A 17,226-nucleotide genomic window follows, 5' to 3' on the forward strand; every position below is an offset into this window, starting at 1 on the left:
TCACTTGACATTCAGAGACACACCCCAATGCCTGGTGTTCCACATTGCAGTGCAGCCCAGTCCTGGCTGGATCTCTTAAAGGCTTCTCACACTTGTATAGAATGCCCATTTTATGACTCAAACCATTACGCGTAGAGCTAAATCCGAGCCCGCACGTGAACACCGATTTTTAGGGCTTTTTGAGAGGAGCTGGACAGAATGTGGTGCTATACATTCCACAGACAGTACAGTTACCATGTTATACGCGTTTGTATTTTGTCTGTGTTTGCTTCTTTTAGCATTTGAATAACTTTCAATATTCCTGTAGCACATGGTTCAGTGGTAAAAGAGGCTTACACATCATTATGGAAATTATATTGAAATGTGTGCTGAAATGGAAAAAAAAAATACTAATTTGAGGAGGTGTTGCCCTGCTTAAATATTTAAACAGCATTGTGTCCGTTCGTGTTGTGCGCTGCAATTTGATTACATAACTTGGGCTAAAGTTCAGTTGTAGACTCGTCAAGTTCACCTGTTCTCGTGATTAACTTCAGTGCTGTTACATTTGCCTTTGGAGCTGTTTGAGCCTCACTAATTTCACGAGTAAGCTTTGGGACAGTTTCGACTTTATCTAAACTGGTGTTTTGATGACTAACTATTTAAAAAGCGATAGGCAAACACATATTGTAACCTTTTTTATTGTTCTTTTATTCAGACATAGTAATACACCACTGCTTTTAGAGTTTGCGGCAGGTATTTACTAAGATGAAGCTTTAAAACTAATTGTAGTTAGTTCCAGTAAGTTTAGTGGCGTTGCAGTAACAAGAGCTGAACGGTTTGTTCTAGTCTTTAAATGTGTAAATGCGTGTACTTCAATACTTAATGTAATTTAAGTTATAGCTGCTTAAAATTCGGTATATCCTGGATTACACTTGTATATCTGAAATCATGTGGAAGATTATGGGTTCGCTTCCCGGTTCCTCCCTGTGTGGATAGCGCTTCGAGTACTGAGAAAAGCGCTATATAAATGTAATGAATTATTATTATTATTAAGGTTAAATATTTGTAGAGTACAGATGATTTGAAGTAATTCGGCACGATTTCAGAAGTGTCTAAGTGAATTCTATTTAATTAGAGAATATCTGTTATATATGTAATATTTTCCTCCGTATTATTGGTAATTTTGCACATTGTGTGTCATTTAATGGAGTTTCAATGAAATTCCTTTTGTATTGCTAAAGCAAATATTTAACTTACAGTGATAAGCTATGATTTAACTATTTGAAATAGATTTTAAATTTTTAAATTGATCACACCTTTATATTACGTGAATTTGAAAAGGGATTAATGACTATTTTCAACATCTTAAGTCAACTACCGGATACCCGTAGTGACTGTAACTATTTCTTCACAACACTAAATATTAAGACAACAGCGTAATTTTAGTGGGCGTAATTATTTTTTGTACTTTATACATTTTTTAAGATAGTGTTCTGTGTTGGTTTCTGAATGCTCGTCTTTACCACCTTGCACATGTCTGATTAACATGCTTGCCTCGGTGAAAAATACACCTCACAGGAAGCCACAGCTGCCCCAGACCCCAAGTCCAGCTAATTGTAAGTAATGGTTATGACGTTTTCGCAGATGCCGGTGGATGGCCCGTTTTTTATCCACCCCACGTCTGGTCAGCCCTGCCATGGACCCGTGTCCCGCCCAGGGTTTATTCTCGACCTCCCTGTCGGGTACTCACCGTAATCCTGATCTGGACGAGCGGATTAGAAATCTATGAATGAATTTCTATCTGCAGTAATTGCACTGTTTGAAGTACTCGTACTGCTATGTCTTCAGTGCTTATAATTTAAGTCTTTCTCTTTTTAAAGGCACTCTGTGACATCGGAGCACAGTAGACTACAAACATAAACCCCACAGGACAGGAGAATCGCCAAACGCTAAATTAACTGTTATAGTTACACTAAGGGCGGCACGGTGGTGCTGTGGTAGCGCTGCTGCCTTGCAGTTAGGAGACCCGGGATCGCGTGGAGCTTGCATGTTCTCCCCGTGTCTGCGTGGGTTTCCCCAGGTACCTGGTTTCCTCCCACTGTCCAAAGACATGCAGGTTAAGTGCATTGGTTATTCTAAATTGTCCCAAGTGTGTCCTGCGGTGGGTTGGCGCCCTGCCCGGGATTGGTTCCTGCCTTGCGCCTTGTGTTGGCTGGGATTGGCTTCAGCAGACCCCCGTGAACTTGTGTTCGGATCCAACGGGTTGGACGATGGATGGATAGTTACACTAACATTTTAAAGTGTAGCCTATGTATTTTCACATCTACTTTAATTTTCTGATTTAACATGTAAATCCTGATGGACACGTCGTGCTTCCTTGTTAAAACTTGTTTCGCTGCTTTGATTTCTTAAAAAAAAAAAAAAAAAAACGAATCCTCCAGTGTCATCGCCACTATGGTGTTACTATGCCGGGTAAACTGCGTTGATTTAAAATATAGGCCTATATATATATATATAACGGTCACGTGTTATACTAAACAAGAGTACTACACTTATAAAGTAGATGGATGCAGTAAATAATACACCGCTGTTCTACCGTAACTTCTGTTATTAGTAACTCGTTTTAATGTGCGTTTCGTTTGACAGTATATTTCATGTTGTGCGGCTCTGGTTCTCCTTTTAAGTAATAAACGTATAGTGCTTCGTCGACGACCCACGCCTCATTTAGCTCTTCGAGTTTCCTGTCGCCGACCCATTTGTCCCCCCGCGGTGCCCGTTCCCGTCCTGGTTCCTGGCGTTGTTTACTGAGGGTACCGAGACGGAAAGCCAATGTGATGATGTATCGGGGCTCATGCGTTCACCGCGGCAGGTAAGGCTTGTCTTGTTTTTCCCATTCTTTTAAAGACGGTGGAAATCTCGGGGCTCAGTCTCACTCTGTGGAGTGGAGTTAGTTACGTATGGTAAAGCAAGTAATAAGTTAAAATGTTAAGGCGTAAATAATGAGCAAGTTTACTTTCTTTCTATACTGCATACTAAGGCGCCTGGCCCATCATCACTACTTTGCATTTCGGAAACCCCCCCAGGACGGATGCAGAGAAGGCAGAAGTTAACGTTTAAATGATATATGTTGCAATGCGGCTTTACCATCGAACATTGCTGCCAGTTAGCATGCAGGAAGCGTTTTTACAGTGGCAACAGAGGGCAACAGCTTAGTGCACAAATTAGTGCTGCTGCATCCTGGGATTGAATCTCATATCTGGTAATTGTCAATGTGGAGTTTGTACACGTGTGGTGTTTTCTCCCATTTGATCTGTGTGTAGATGTATGAATGGGCCACGTTGGACTGGTATCCTGTCCCACCTTGCACCCAGTGATGTTAACGTAGGCATTTATCACCTTGACCTTGATTTGGATTAAGCCAGTTTGAGAATATAATTATACTACTAATGGATCACAAAAGAAGAGTTCTAAAGAGCAGAAGCTACAATGAGAATGAATTGGCCCGGGGTTGGAAAAATAGTTGAGAATAGAAAGAAGTGAGGCCAGACCTAGACTATGTCCTCAGTCATGGAGTTATTGGGGGGGTTGGTGTTTGTAGTATGATTACAGATTACCCAAAATGTTGGAATTAAAAGATTTCTAGATCAGTCCCAGAGTTTTGAAGGTAATACTCTAAATTCATATTTGAGTCTAATGCTACATGTACAGAATACAAATTCTTATTTGAATGTCTGATCAAAACTCGATCTGTTTGCCATACACTGCCATATTAGTATATTAACATCTTTAAACTTACCTACTCCAATTCGCATTGTATAATCAATGGAGACAGGGCAATAATCTGTTCTTTAACACCAGGTAAACCAAAGAGACAACACCTTATGTCTGTATAGAAGGGATGCTGTTTAAATGAGTAAGTATGCTTTAGATTTCTTGCAGTTACTATCAGTACATTTTGTCTCGTTAAAAAGGCTCACCAGCTCCTCTGTTACCTCAGATGTCTTAGGACACCTCACATTTCTCCTTTCGTTCTCACAAACTGCTGCCAGTGCCCACTGGATTCAGTCCTCATTGGCTGCATCACATCCTGGTATAGAAACTGCTCACCTCAAGATTACAAAGCACTGCCGGGGGTGGTGAAAGCAGTACAGAATATTACTGTACACCCAGCTGTCTTCTGTTCAGGACATTGATGGTTGGGAGCATGTGCCAATACCATGGCGGAAGAAAATAAATTGATCACAAAGTTAATTAATGATCAGTTTTGCCATTGGCAATGCCAGTTGTAAATGTTGTTGAACAATATTTAATGTAAAGTTCATGATGCAGATAATTGATTTATAATGGGTTACATAACTTCATAACTATATAGTTGTACGTTTAAAATATCTAAATTTAAAATGTGATGTGTATAGTAAATTTACATGTTACAATTCATTTATTTTTAAGTGACTTTAAGATAATACAGTGTGTATGTAGAGTAATGTGTCTCATGAGAACACACTTAGGAGTCATCGGGAGAATATGAGAAAGACCTTCCCCATGGACTGCAGGTGGCAGATGTCTCTCAGGAGGCTCTGTCATGTTTAAAACTATAAATGTCTGAAGCTAAAACAGACAATCAAAGTGATTTAAGAACCTCTTTTTCATGACAAGCGGCCAACAAAGTATTTTTTTTGTAAAATGTCTTTTGTGTCATGTTTATACTAAATGTTTTGTATTTCATCTTGTGTGCACGGAAGTTACTGTGTATTCACAAATGTGTTTTGTTCTGATTACTCACCATGTAGTTCTCACGGCATGGAGGCGTGATGGTGTGAGTAAGACAAGCCCAAGCGATAAACGCCAGTTTCAAAGAACCGACCTGTGTCTGTATTGTTGTTAAGACAGCTACATCATCCTGCCTCCTCCAGGCATTCACTTGACATTCAGAGACACACCCCAATGCCTGGTGTTCCACATTGCAGTGCAGCCCAGTTCTGGCTGGATCTCTTAAAGGCTTCTCACACTTGTATAGAATGCCCATTTTATGACTCAAACCATTACGCGTAGAGCTAAATCCGAGCCCGCACGTGAACACCGATTTTTAGGGCTTTTTGAGAGGAGCTGGACAGAATGTGGTGCTATACATTCCACAGACAGTACAGTTACCATGTTATACGCGTTTGTATTTTGTCTGTGTTTGCTTCTTTTAGCATTTGAATAACTTTCAATATTCCTGTAGCACATGGTTCAGTGGTAAAAGAGGCTTACACATCATTATAAAAATTATATTGAAATGTGTGCTGAAATGGAAAAAAAAATACTAATTTGAGGAGGTGTTGCCCTGCTTAAATATTTAAACAGCATTGTGTCCGTTCGTGTTGTGCGCTGCGATTTGATTACATAACTTGGGTTAAAGTTCAGTTGTAGACTCGTCAAGTTCACCTGTTCTCGTGATTAACTTCAGTGCTGTTACATTTGCCTTTGGAGCTGTTTGAGCCTCACTAATTTCACGAGTAAGCTTTGGGACAGTTTCGACTTTATCTAAACTGGTGTTTTGATGACTAACTATTTAAAAAGCGATAGGCAAACACATATTGTAACCTTTTTTATTGTTCTTTTATTCAGACATAGTAATACACCACTGCTTTTAGAGTTTGCGGCAGGTATTTACTAAGATGAAGCTTTAAAACTAATTGTAGTTAGTTCCAGTAAGTTTAGTGGCGTTGCAGTAACAAGAGCTGAACGGTTTGTTCTAGTCTTTAAATGTGTAAATGCGTGTACTTCAATACTTAATGTAATTTAAGTTATAGCTGCTTAAAATTCGGTATATCCTGGATTACACTTGTATATCTGAAATCATGTGGAAGATTGTGGGTTCGCTTCCCGGTTCCTCCCTGTGTGGATAGCGCTTCGAGTACTGAGAAAAGCGCTATATAAATGTAATGAATTATTATTATTATTATTATTAAGGTTAAATATTTGTAGAGTACAGATGATTTGAAGTAATTCGGCACGATTTCAGAAGTGTCTAAGTGAATTCTATTTAATTAGAGAATGTCTGTTATATATGTAATATTTTCCTCCGTATTATTGGTAATTTTGCACATTGTGTGTCATTTAATGGAGTTTCAATGAAATTCCTTTTGTATTGCTAAAGCAAATATTTAACTTACAGTGATAAGCTATGATTTAACTATTTGAAATAGATTTTAAATTTTTAAATTGATCACACCTTTATATTACGTGAATTTGAAAAGGGATTAATGACTATTTTCAACATCTTAAGTCAACTACCGGATACCCGTAGTGACTGTAACTATTTCTTCACAACACTAAATATTAAGACAACAGCGTAATTTTAGTGGGCGTAATTATTTTTTGTACTTTATACATTTTTTAAGATAGTGTTCTGTGTTGGTTTCTGAATGCTCGTCTTTACCACCTTGCACATGTCTGATTAACATGCTTGCCTCGGTGAAAAATACACCTCACAGGAAGCCACAGCTGCCCCAGACCCCAAGTCCAGCTAATTGTAAGTAATGGTTATGACGTTTTCGCAGATGCCGGTGGATGGCCCGTTTTTTATCCACCCCACGTCTGGTCAGCCCTGCCATGGACCCGTGTCCCGCCCAGGGTTTATTCTCGACCTCCCTGTCGGGTACTCACCGTAATCCTGATCTGGACGAGCGGATTAGAAATCTATGAATGAATTTCTATCTGCAGTAATTGCACTGTTTGAAGTACTCGTACTGCTATGTCTTCAGTGCTTATAATTTAAGTCTTTCTCTTTTTAAAGGCACTCTGTGACATCGGAGCACAGTAGACTACAAACATAAACCCCACAGGACAGGAGAATCGCCAAACGCTAAATTAACTGTTATAGTTACACTAAGGGCGGCACGGTGGTGCTGTGGTAGCGCTGCTGCCTTGCAGTTAGGAGACCCGGGATCGCGTGGAGCTTGCATGTTCTCCCCCGTGTCTGCGTGGGTTTCCCCCGGGTACTCCGGTTTCCTCCCACTGTCCAAAGACATGCAGGTTAAGTGCATTGGTTATTCTAAATTGTCCCAAGTGTGTCCTGCGGTGGGTTGGCGCCCTGCCCGGGATTGGTTCCTGCCTTGCGCCTTGTGTTGGCTGGGATTGGCTTCAGCAGACCCCCGTGAACTTGTGTTCGGATCCAACGGGTTGGACGATGGATGGATAGTTACACTAACATTTTAAAGTGTAGCCTATGTATTTTCACATCTACTTTAATTTTCTGATTTAACATGTAAATCCTGATGGACACGTCGTGCTTCCTTGTTAAAACTTGTTTCGCTGCTTTGATTTCTTTAAAAAAAAAAAAAACGAATCCTCCAGTGTCATCGCCACTATGGTGTTACTATGCCGGGTAAACTGCGTTGATTTAAAATATAGGCCTATATATATATAACGGTCACGTGTTATACTAAACAAGAGTACTACACTTATAAAGTAGAAGGATGCAGTAAATAATACACCGCTGTTCTACCGTAACTTCTGTTATTAGTAACTCGTTTTAATGTGCGTTTCGTTTGACAGTATATTTCATGTTGTGCGGCTCTGGTTCTCCTTTTAAGTAATAAACGTATAGTGCTTCGTCGACGACCCACGCCTCATTTAGCTCTTCGAGTTTCCTGTCGCCGACCCATTTGTCCCCCCGCGGTGCCCGTTCCCGTCCTGGTTCCTGGCGTTGTTTACTGAGGGTACCGAGACGGAAAGCCAATGTGATGATGTATCGGGGCTCATGCGTTCACCGCGGCAGGTAAGGCTTGTCTTGTTTTTCCCATTCTTTTAAAGACGGTGGAAATCTCGGGGCTCAGTCTCACTCTGTGGAGTGGAGTTAGTTACGTATGGTAAAGCAAGTAATAAGTTAAAAATGTTAAGGCGTAAATAATGAGCAAGTTTACTTTCTTTCTATACTGCATACTAAGGCGCCTGGCCCATCATCACTACTTTGCATTTCGGAAACCCCCCCCAGGACGGATGCAGAGAAGGCAGAAGTTAACGTTTAAATGATATATGTTGCAATGCGGCTTTACCATCGAACATTGCTGCCAGTTAGCATGCAGGAAGCGTTTTTACAGTGGCAACAGAGGGCAACAGCTTAGTGCACAAATTAGTGCTGCTGCATCCTGGGATTGAATCTCATATCTGGTAATTGTCAATGTGGAGTTTGTACACGTGTGGTGTTTTCTCCCATTTGATCTGTGTGTAGATGTATGAATGGGCCACGTTGGACTGGTATCCTGTCCCACCTTGCACCCAGTGATGTTAACGTAGGCATTTATCACCTTGACCTTGATTTGGATTAAGCCAGTTTGAGAATGTAATTATACTACTAATGGATCACAAAAGAAGAGTTCTAAAGAGCAGAAGCTACAATGAGAATGAATTGGCCCGGGGTTGGAAAAATAGTTGAGAATAGAAAGAAGTGAGGCCAGACCTAGACTATGTCCTCAGTCATGGAGTTATTGGGGGGGTTGGTGTTTGTAGTATGATTACAGATTACCCAAAATGTTGGAATTAAAAGATTTCTAGATCAGTCCCAGAGTTTTGAAGGTAATACTCTAAATTCATATTTGAGTCTAATGCTACATGTACAGAATACAAATTCTTATTTGAATGTCTGATCAAAACTCGATCTGTTTGCCATACACTGCCATATTAGTATATTAACATCTTTAAACTTACCTACTCCAATTCGCATTGTATAATCAATGGAGACAGGGCAATAATCTGTTCTTTAACACCAGGTAAACCAAAGAGACAACACCTTATGTCTGTATAGAAGGGATGCTGTTTAAATGAGTAAGTATGCTTTAGATTTCTTGCAGTTACTATCAGTACATTTTGTCTCGTTAAAAAGGCTCACCAGCTCCTCTGTTACCTCAGATGTCTTAGGACACCTCACATTTCTCCTTTCGTTCTCACAAACTGCTGCCAGTGCCCACTGGATTCAGTCCTCATTGGCTGCATCACATCCTGGTATAGAAACTGCTCACCTCAAGATTACAAAGCACTGCCGGGGGTGGTGAAAGCAGTACAGAATATTACTGTACACCCAGCTGTCTTCTGTTCAGGACATTGATGGTTGGGAGCATGTGCCAATACCATGGCGGAAGAAAATAAATTGATCACAAAGTTAATTAATGATCAGTTTTGCCATTGGCAATGCCAGTTGTAAATGTTGTTGAACAATATTTAATGTAAAGTTCATGATGCAGATAATTGATTTATAATGGGTTACATAACTTCATAACTATATAGTTGTACGTTTAAAATATCTAAATTTAAAATGTGATGTGTATAGTAAATTTACATGTTACAATTCATTTATTTTTAAGTGACTTTAAGATAATACAGTGTGTATGTAGAGTAATGTGTCTCGCGAGAACACACTTAGGAGTCATCGGGAGAATATGAGAAAGACCTTCCCCATGGACTGCAGGTGGCAGATGTCTCTCAGGAGGCTCTGTCATGTTTAAAACTATAAATGTCTGAAGCTAAAACAGACAATCAAAGTGATTTAAGAACCTCTTTTTCATGACAAGCGGCCAACAAAGTATTTTTTTTGTAAAATGTCTTTTGTGTCATGTTTACACTAAATGTTTTGTATTTCATCTTGTGTGCACGGAAGTTACTGTGTATTCACTAATGTGTTTTGTTCTGATTACTCACCATGTAGTTCTCACGGCATGGAGGCGTGATGGTGTGAGTAAGACAAGCCCAAGCGATAAACGCCAGTTTCAAAGAACCGACCTGTGTCTGTATTGTTGTTAAGACAGCTACACCAGTAATAAAATAATTAGGTAAGAGTCCTCATTTATTTTCCTTACCTTTCTCTAGGAGAAGTTTTTAGCCTTTAGACTTGTATTGGAGAAGCTGAAGTACTGTTATTTTAAGAAAAGGAATGATACACAATTTATTGATGAACACAGTCATTATAGAAATATAACTTGTTTTGGGGTCCTTTGTCCATGATGTGATGTGACACTGTCTTCCTCAGCTTGCTGTTAGGTTTTTTGCTATGTCCTCTGTGACATCATAAGGAAAAGTATTATTCTTTTTGGCATAAGAGTTTTGGTGCTGAAGTCCCCTTTTTGAAGTAATGGCTGCTTCTCTATCTTCTCAGACAGGATACAGTCACTGACACAGAGCTTGGCCTGGTAGGTGGATCTTAGAGCCATGTTCAGTAGGCCTGAGTAAAAATATTAATTTTCTGATTAATTGCTATTTTTCATTTAAATGATTTAATATTGATTTTTAAAGTCTCAAGATCAATGTCATGAATCTCTGTCCTGCTCAATTAATATATGCAATTTTTTGCTAATCTTCATTTTTGGCATTCAATCCAGTAGACTTTGCAAATATGCCTGTTAAAGCTTTCCACAGAAAAAGCACTTTACAATCTCATCTGTGCCTTCGACACTTAAAGCAGATGTGTGGACTTAGTACGGGTTCAAACAGTGTGTTGGTAAAGAACAAGTGGATAAAAGCAAAGCTGTACAATGCAGAAGTTAAGTATTGCTGTAACACAAGAAATCTGAAAAATAATTTTTCTGGTGTTACCCATCAACATAATGTCAGTTGACATCCAGATGAGTAGAGCCTAATCAATCTGCACTGGAGGTGGCTCCAAGCTTCCATTCAATTCGCCTTGTGTACAAAGAATAACAAATCTGTGGCAGTTTTTATGAGACCCTAAACTGCTGTTGAAAAAGAGGGCTTTCGACAAATTATATAGGTTTTTGAACTCTGGTATGCTATACCAAACAGAAAACGATGAGTTAAGTTATTATACCTAGGCTTTATTAAGGTCTTAAGCAAAGTATCGCCATGTCTCTCAGGTCAGCAGAGAGAATAGCCCTAACTTACAACAGCTGGACATCCAGGGCAGCAGATTCCTACATGATGATCAGATGTCACTACATTAAAAACGACTGGGCATCTGTGGTGGATGTGTTGCAGACAAGTGTGCTGCATGCCAGTCACACCAGGAGCAACCTTGCTGCTTATATGCAGAGTTGGCTGTTGTTCCAAAAACCTTTCAAGCATTTCCAATGCGCAGTTGCATCATGTGACTATGCGAGTCACAAGTGTTTGTGTTGCCAAGTCCAGTGAACATTGCTTCTCTTTAAGTACGTGACAAGCTGTACTATTATGGTGGAAAATGTTTGCAATGTGTGTAACCTGCTAAAGCAAGCAGGCAATTGTTGGAATTCTCAGAGCAGCCTGTGATATCAAAGTGAGTGTTTATACAAAGCAACTGACATGAAGTAGCTCCATAAGCTGTACCTCACGGATCATATTGGCGCCGTTATTAGTCACGATGGCCAGTTCGTGTTCTTTTATGTTCCATACATCCAACACCACTGTCAACAAGCATTAGCTTTAGATCTTCATTTTAAAGCACATCCTCTTTGGCTGAGGAGGATTTGAGAAGACACATTTTTGAGACTTGTTAACATGACTTCTACAAGTGTGCAACTAAAGACGTGTAATTTGTAGAATCATAGAAAGACACAAGTCTTCCCACTGTATCTTTAATTTTGACTAATTCAAGACTATTTTAAATGTCCAATAGGGGAATAAATTTGGCTAATAGTTTAGTTGAAGGGAGTCTACATGGAGATTCATAATACACAGTTAGGTTATTGAATAGCATTTATTGTTTAATAAGCAATATTTGATTATTTTATAATAACATTATTCACAAGATGTTATAGATGTTTTACAAAGCTGATGTTATTGCATTATATTGAAAAAATGACCACCCTATAATATGTGTGGACTGTGATGTGGGAATACATGTTAGTTAAATTATGGAGAATTTTGAGTGCTGTGAAAAAAGTTTTTTTTTATCTTTTAAAGAGCAATGGTATTTTATTCCATATCTTCCAAATACTGATATTGACTGTTCATTACTAACCAAGTTATAAATGTCATTCCCTATGCATATGTTATGAAGTCACTATGCGGACACCCTTCAAATAAAGTGTTACTAAAATTTGTCACATTATATTAATGTTCTCTATGCATAGTTAACTAATCTCTAAAAAAGGCAGCACTTCAAATATATCAGTGCATGCTAATTCAGTCAAGATAAAATTGATATTGAATCAAATCATGGCATTTTGAATTGAAATTGATTCCAACTGGGATATCATTGCCAATACCCAGCCCTATATTTTAGTGTTTCCAGCTTCATGGCTTTATAGAAAGTAGCTTCCCGATCAAAGAAAGTCTGTGAGCTTTTTGTCTTGTCATAAGAGATTGCATTGTCTGCTTTTTTCGGTCTTTAATCAGGAACAGATAAACAGCTTTTAGGTTTCAGAGAGAGAAGAAATGAGTTCAGGTAGTTTTTGAAGGAAGGTGTAACCTCAAGTGATTATTTTAAGATCACTTCCAGTTACAGAATCAGTGTCTTCTCATAGAAACATTATTTTGGCCATTGCATACTGTCAGATTCAGTTCGTGTTGACATGCCTTAGATTAACGTCCATTTAGTTACCTATTCGGCTAAAGAAGCTTTTGCAGAGACGTCAGCTCAAATATGATTTACACCTTTGTCATCAGGTGAAGTCTAGGGCTGTCCAAAGTTTGATATGAGCTGCAGTTTATGCAGGTGGAATGAGGGATGTGCAACTGGATTTCTGTAACCTTGATAAATGTGCTGTCTTAACAGGCTTTGTATCGCGCTAAAAGCCTTGCAAAATGGACAATGCTCACTCACTGACATAAAGGGTAATTGGCCATTCTGCACAGTCAATTTTCTCACTCCTTCATACTGGCTGTTTGCTTACATACCAGTAGACATGGACCGTTCCTATCCTTAAGTTGTAAGGTTGCTGAACAGTGAATCATAAGAACAAATGAAGAATATTGAATAGTAATAATTCAGTTTGAGTAGTGAAGGGCAAAGAAATTATGGTGTCATTGTGAATCAGAGGAGGAGAAGGGTCAGGTTCTAGTGAGGTGGTAACGCAGCTTCCTGACTGTTTCAAAGATGTAATTTTTACCAAATGGGGAATTATAGAAGTAAACTAAGTTCTGTCAAAGAACAATCAGAACAGTACATCTGTCATATCCAGAAAGATCAGAATGCAAAGTCTTGCTAAGTATCTAGCAGAATAATTCAACTAAAAAGAAATTCACAGGGAATAAATTGTTTAAGCCATGATGAAATGAATATTCATAATGATCATATCTTTCAGTTGGTAAATTACTTGATTTCAAATGTAATAAATACAGATGTAGGGAAAACAATAATAAGATTTATACTACCGGTCAAAAGTTTTACAACAAATCAGTTTTTCTTCAAATCTAATCAGTTAAAATGCAATGAATGACCTAAAATGATGAAAAGGTAAGCTATAAACTGCCAGAGGTTTTAATTTAAAGTTTAGGTTAGCACAAACTGAAAAAAAGAAAATTTTAGAATATTACAAATGGGCCTTCTTCATGGAACAACTAATAGGTTACAACCTACAGATGTTTTAAAGCAATTAAAGCAAGTAATTTACACAGGTGTCCCAACCTCTGTCTTAAAGCAAAGTTGGAACAGACTGTGTTACTGCACCCTCTTCCAGTGATAAGGGCAAGAAAATGGCATTTAACAAATGAGATGTGACCCAGCATTATTACCCTTAGACAATTAGAAACTGGAAGAGACCTGGAAGACCAAAAAAGTCACAACCCAATCAGAAGACAAGATTCTGAGCGTCTCAAGCTTACATGAAATGTGCCTTACATCATAACAGCTTCAAGTATAGCTTAACAGTGGTTGAAAAAAGCAAGTCTTAGTTTCTGCTGTTAAGAGGAGACATTTGTGCTGCAGATTTGACAAGGTAAGTGGCAGTAAGAAAGCCATTTGTTAAAGGACAAAATAGGGCCTCGAAATACTGGCTGTGGACTACTGCAGGCTGGAAGAAACTTTTACGGACCGATGAATCAAAATTTGAAATTCACCACTCAGAGTGTTTGTAACTCAGTATGTGACACCACCATGGAGGATAAGTGTAGTGGTCTGTTTTTTGTTTTTGCTGAAGGCAGAGTTGGTGACTTACACAGATTAACTGGCATTCTGAATCAAAAGTGTTACCACAGTGTGGCTGTTATATCAGCAAAAGGAGGCTACATTGATGAATCAAAAATTTGAATAAAACTTTGTACACTTAATGATTCCTTGACTTATTTTTTATTTGCCATTGTTTATTTGTTATATGCCTTGATTTCATGAAACATTAAGACATTAAAATAGAGTGCATTTCCATATAAACTTAAAAAACTGAAGTGTTCTAAAACTTTTGAGTGGTAGTGTAGGTATCCATTATAAGCAGCTTTCAAGAGTCAATACACATTTTTTGTCATGTAGTTATCAATATGCTAAATAGTTTTTGCAAATATTACAAAAGACTTGAAAACATATTTTGTGGTTTTGTATCGTGGTGATTATTTTAAAAGTATTTAAGTTTAGACACAAGTTTTTATTTTCTTACAGAGACTAGTGTTTTCCGCAGAAGCATCTGACGAATGTAAGAAATAGGCGCCGAAAGTGTATGTGCATGGTTTTAAAAGGAAAGCAGTAAATAATGTATTTTTTGACCCTCGATTAAGATTTATGAAGTTCTCTTCTCGGTAGGCTGACAAGTAATTCACATATGAGATCTGGACACACCAGAAATGTTTTTTTTCTGATTAATGCTGAAAAGAATAACTATCCATCCATCCATTTTCAAACCTGCTGAATCCGAATACAGGGTCATGGGGGTCTGCTGGGTGCCAACCCACCGCAGGACACACACAAACACACCCACACACCAAGCACACACTAGGGCCAAGTTAGAATTGCCAATCCACCTAACCTGCATGTCTTTGGATTGTGGGAGGAAACCGGAGCACCCGGAGGAAACCCACACAGACACGGGGAGAACATGCAAACTCCACAGGGAGGACCCGGGAAGCGAACCCGGGTCTCCTAACTTCGAGGCAGAAGCGCTACCACTGCGCCACCATGCCGCCCAAAGAATAACTAGTCAAAAGCATATACAGTATGTGTTTAAACCTAAAAATTAAAACTTAACAAAAATTCTAGCTTTAGGTCTTTCTCGAGGTGACATCTAAAAATTACATCCATTCACCATTTAGTCTTGCAGTAGGATTAAAAACCATTTAACCTTTGCCACAGATAACAAAACAAAAAAGAATGAGCACCTTTCTGCATTAGGTGGAAGTCCCTATATCCTTATATATAACGCAAAGTTCATTCACTCATCAAAAAAAAAAAAAACATGGTTTTCTGTTTAGACAAAACACTGAAATTTAGCAGCTTTTCTGTAGTGCAGGGGAACTAAACTCCAGTCTTGGAGGTTCACAGAGGGTGCAGGTTTTCATTCCGACCAGTTTTGTATTTAGAAGCCAGGCCTAGCAGATAATAAAAATTGGTATATATTTATAGGTCTGGTTAGTGCTTTAATTTTTCCAAGACAAATCACATTGTAGATTTTTCATTTTCTGAGTGTGGTCTGGAATATGTAATGGTGTCAGTCAGCTTATGTGACCCTGTGTGCTTCCTCCACTCCACTTCAGGTGCACATTAACTGGCTGAGAGTTCACGTTTGCAGTTGGACAGTTCACAAGTAATAATTCCGCATGTAAATTACTATTTGTCTACCTCCTTAGTCAGGTAGATTACTTTGTTACTTTTTCCATCCTTTCTCTGGCCCATTAAAAAAAAAAAACTTAGCTGTCTTGAACAAAAACATCGTAACATATTAGCCTTTGCTACCTGTTATCACTGTGCATTATGTTCTTGTATCATTTTCTAGAGACTTAATGCAGCAAATAAACATTAATACAGCAGAGAGCATCCATGCATACTAATTTCTCAATGCTTAGTTCTTGCCTTTGAACCAATCGTTGCTACCAACCAATGTTCTTGAATCTTCTACCAATCCACTCTCTACCTGTGATCCTGGGCTAGTGCACAACATGTCTTCTGTTTTTGCAGGCCCCAAAGTTTGGTTAATATGCGTTTTCAGGAGACCCCAACGTCCTCTTTTACTCGCTGTTCTGACCTGTTATGTAACAACTTTGTGACACTAGAAGTAGGATGAGATGATAAATTACAGATACCACAAATTGACGCTTTTAGTGTGGAGGAACTCGATAAACCTCTGTCATTATCAGAATTACTGGATGCTATAAAGTCACTCCAAGGTGGAAAAGCAGCAGGCCCTGACGGCTACCCTGCAGAGTTTTACAAGAAATTCTCCGCTCAGTTAGCTCCCCTCCTATTAGCAACATTTACAGAAGCCAGAGATAACCAATCTCTTCCACAAACCTTTCGCCAAGCACTAATCACTGTCTTTCCAAAACAAAATAAGGACTTATTACAATGTGCATCATACAGACCAATTTCACTTCTGAATAACGACGTTAAAATACTCTCTAAAATCATAGCTAGAAGGATGGAGAAAGTGCTCCCCTCGGTAATATCACAAGACCAAACTGGATTTATTAGGGGCCGACACTTATCTTCAAATCTTCGACGCCTGTTTAATGTAATATACTCACCAACTAAATCAAACACCCCAGAAATATTATTATCATTGGATGCAGAAAAAGCATTCGACATGATTGAATGGAAATACCTTTTACTATTTTGGAGAAGTTTGGGTTTGGCCCGAACATTTGTGCATGGATTAAATTACTGTATACTAACCCAGAAGCTTCAGTTTGCATCAATAACATTTGCTCAGACTACTTTAAACTAGAGCGTGGCACAAGACAAGGATGCCCTTTGTCACCACTGCTGTTTGCAATTGCCATTGAACCACTGGCAATACATTGTCGAAATACTGATCAGATAAAGGGGATTAGCAGAGAAGGACTGGAACAGAAAATCTCATTATATGCAGATGACATGGTACTGTATATATCGGACCCAGAAAATTCTGTGCCTGCAGTCTTAGCAGCACTCACAGAATTTCAAAAGCTCTCTGGTCTCAGAATTAATCTGAATAAAAGTGTACTCTTTCCGGTGAATTCAAGCATATAATATTAGATTAGACACCCTTCCTTTTATCATTGCAGAACAGTTTAAATACCTCGGGGTAAACATCACAAGTAAACATAAAGCTCTATATCAACAAAATTTCGTGTCTGCATGGAAAAAATTAAACAAGACTTGCATAGATGGTCAACCCTTCATCTCACACTAGCTGGAAGAATTAACACTGTTAA

General features: G+C 38.7%; 1 protein-coding gene across 6 annotated transcripts in view; it reads left to right on the forward strand.

Annotated features, from left to right (window-relative positions):
• The first annotated feature begins 5,377 nt into the window (after window positions 1-5,377).
• The window catches only part of LOC120523468 (gamma-glutamylaminecyclotransferase-like), a 34,969-nt gene continuing 23,120 nt past the window's right edge, over window positions 5,378-17,226 (forward strand). The window contains exons 1-3 of one of the 6 annotated variants that reach the window (XM_039744806.1): window positions 7,340-7,744; window positions 9,668-9,791; window positions 10,115-10,148. Coding sequence is in view for 1 of the 6 variants with exons in the window: in XM_039744804.1 (XP_039600738.1) it covers window positions 7,727-7,744 (18 nt within the window). In the remaining 5 variants the exon portion in view is untranslated. Of the gene's footprint in view, window positions 5,478-7,339; window positions 7,745-8,735; window positions 8,791-9,667; window positions 9,792-10,114; window positions 10,149-17,226 lie in introns of those variants that run through there. The other 5 variants (XM_039744808.1, XM_039744807.1, XM_039744805.1 and 2 more) reach the window with 5 other exon arrangements.

This window comes from Polypterus senegalus, chromosome 2, assembly GCF_016835505.1.
Source record: "Polypterus senegalus isolate Bchr_013 chromosome 2, ASM1683550v1, whole genome shotgun sequence".
NCBI classification, from domain to species: domain Eukaryota; kingdom Metazoa; phylum Chordata; class Cladistia; order Polypteriformes; family Polypteridae; genus Polypterus; species Polypterus senegalus.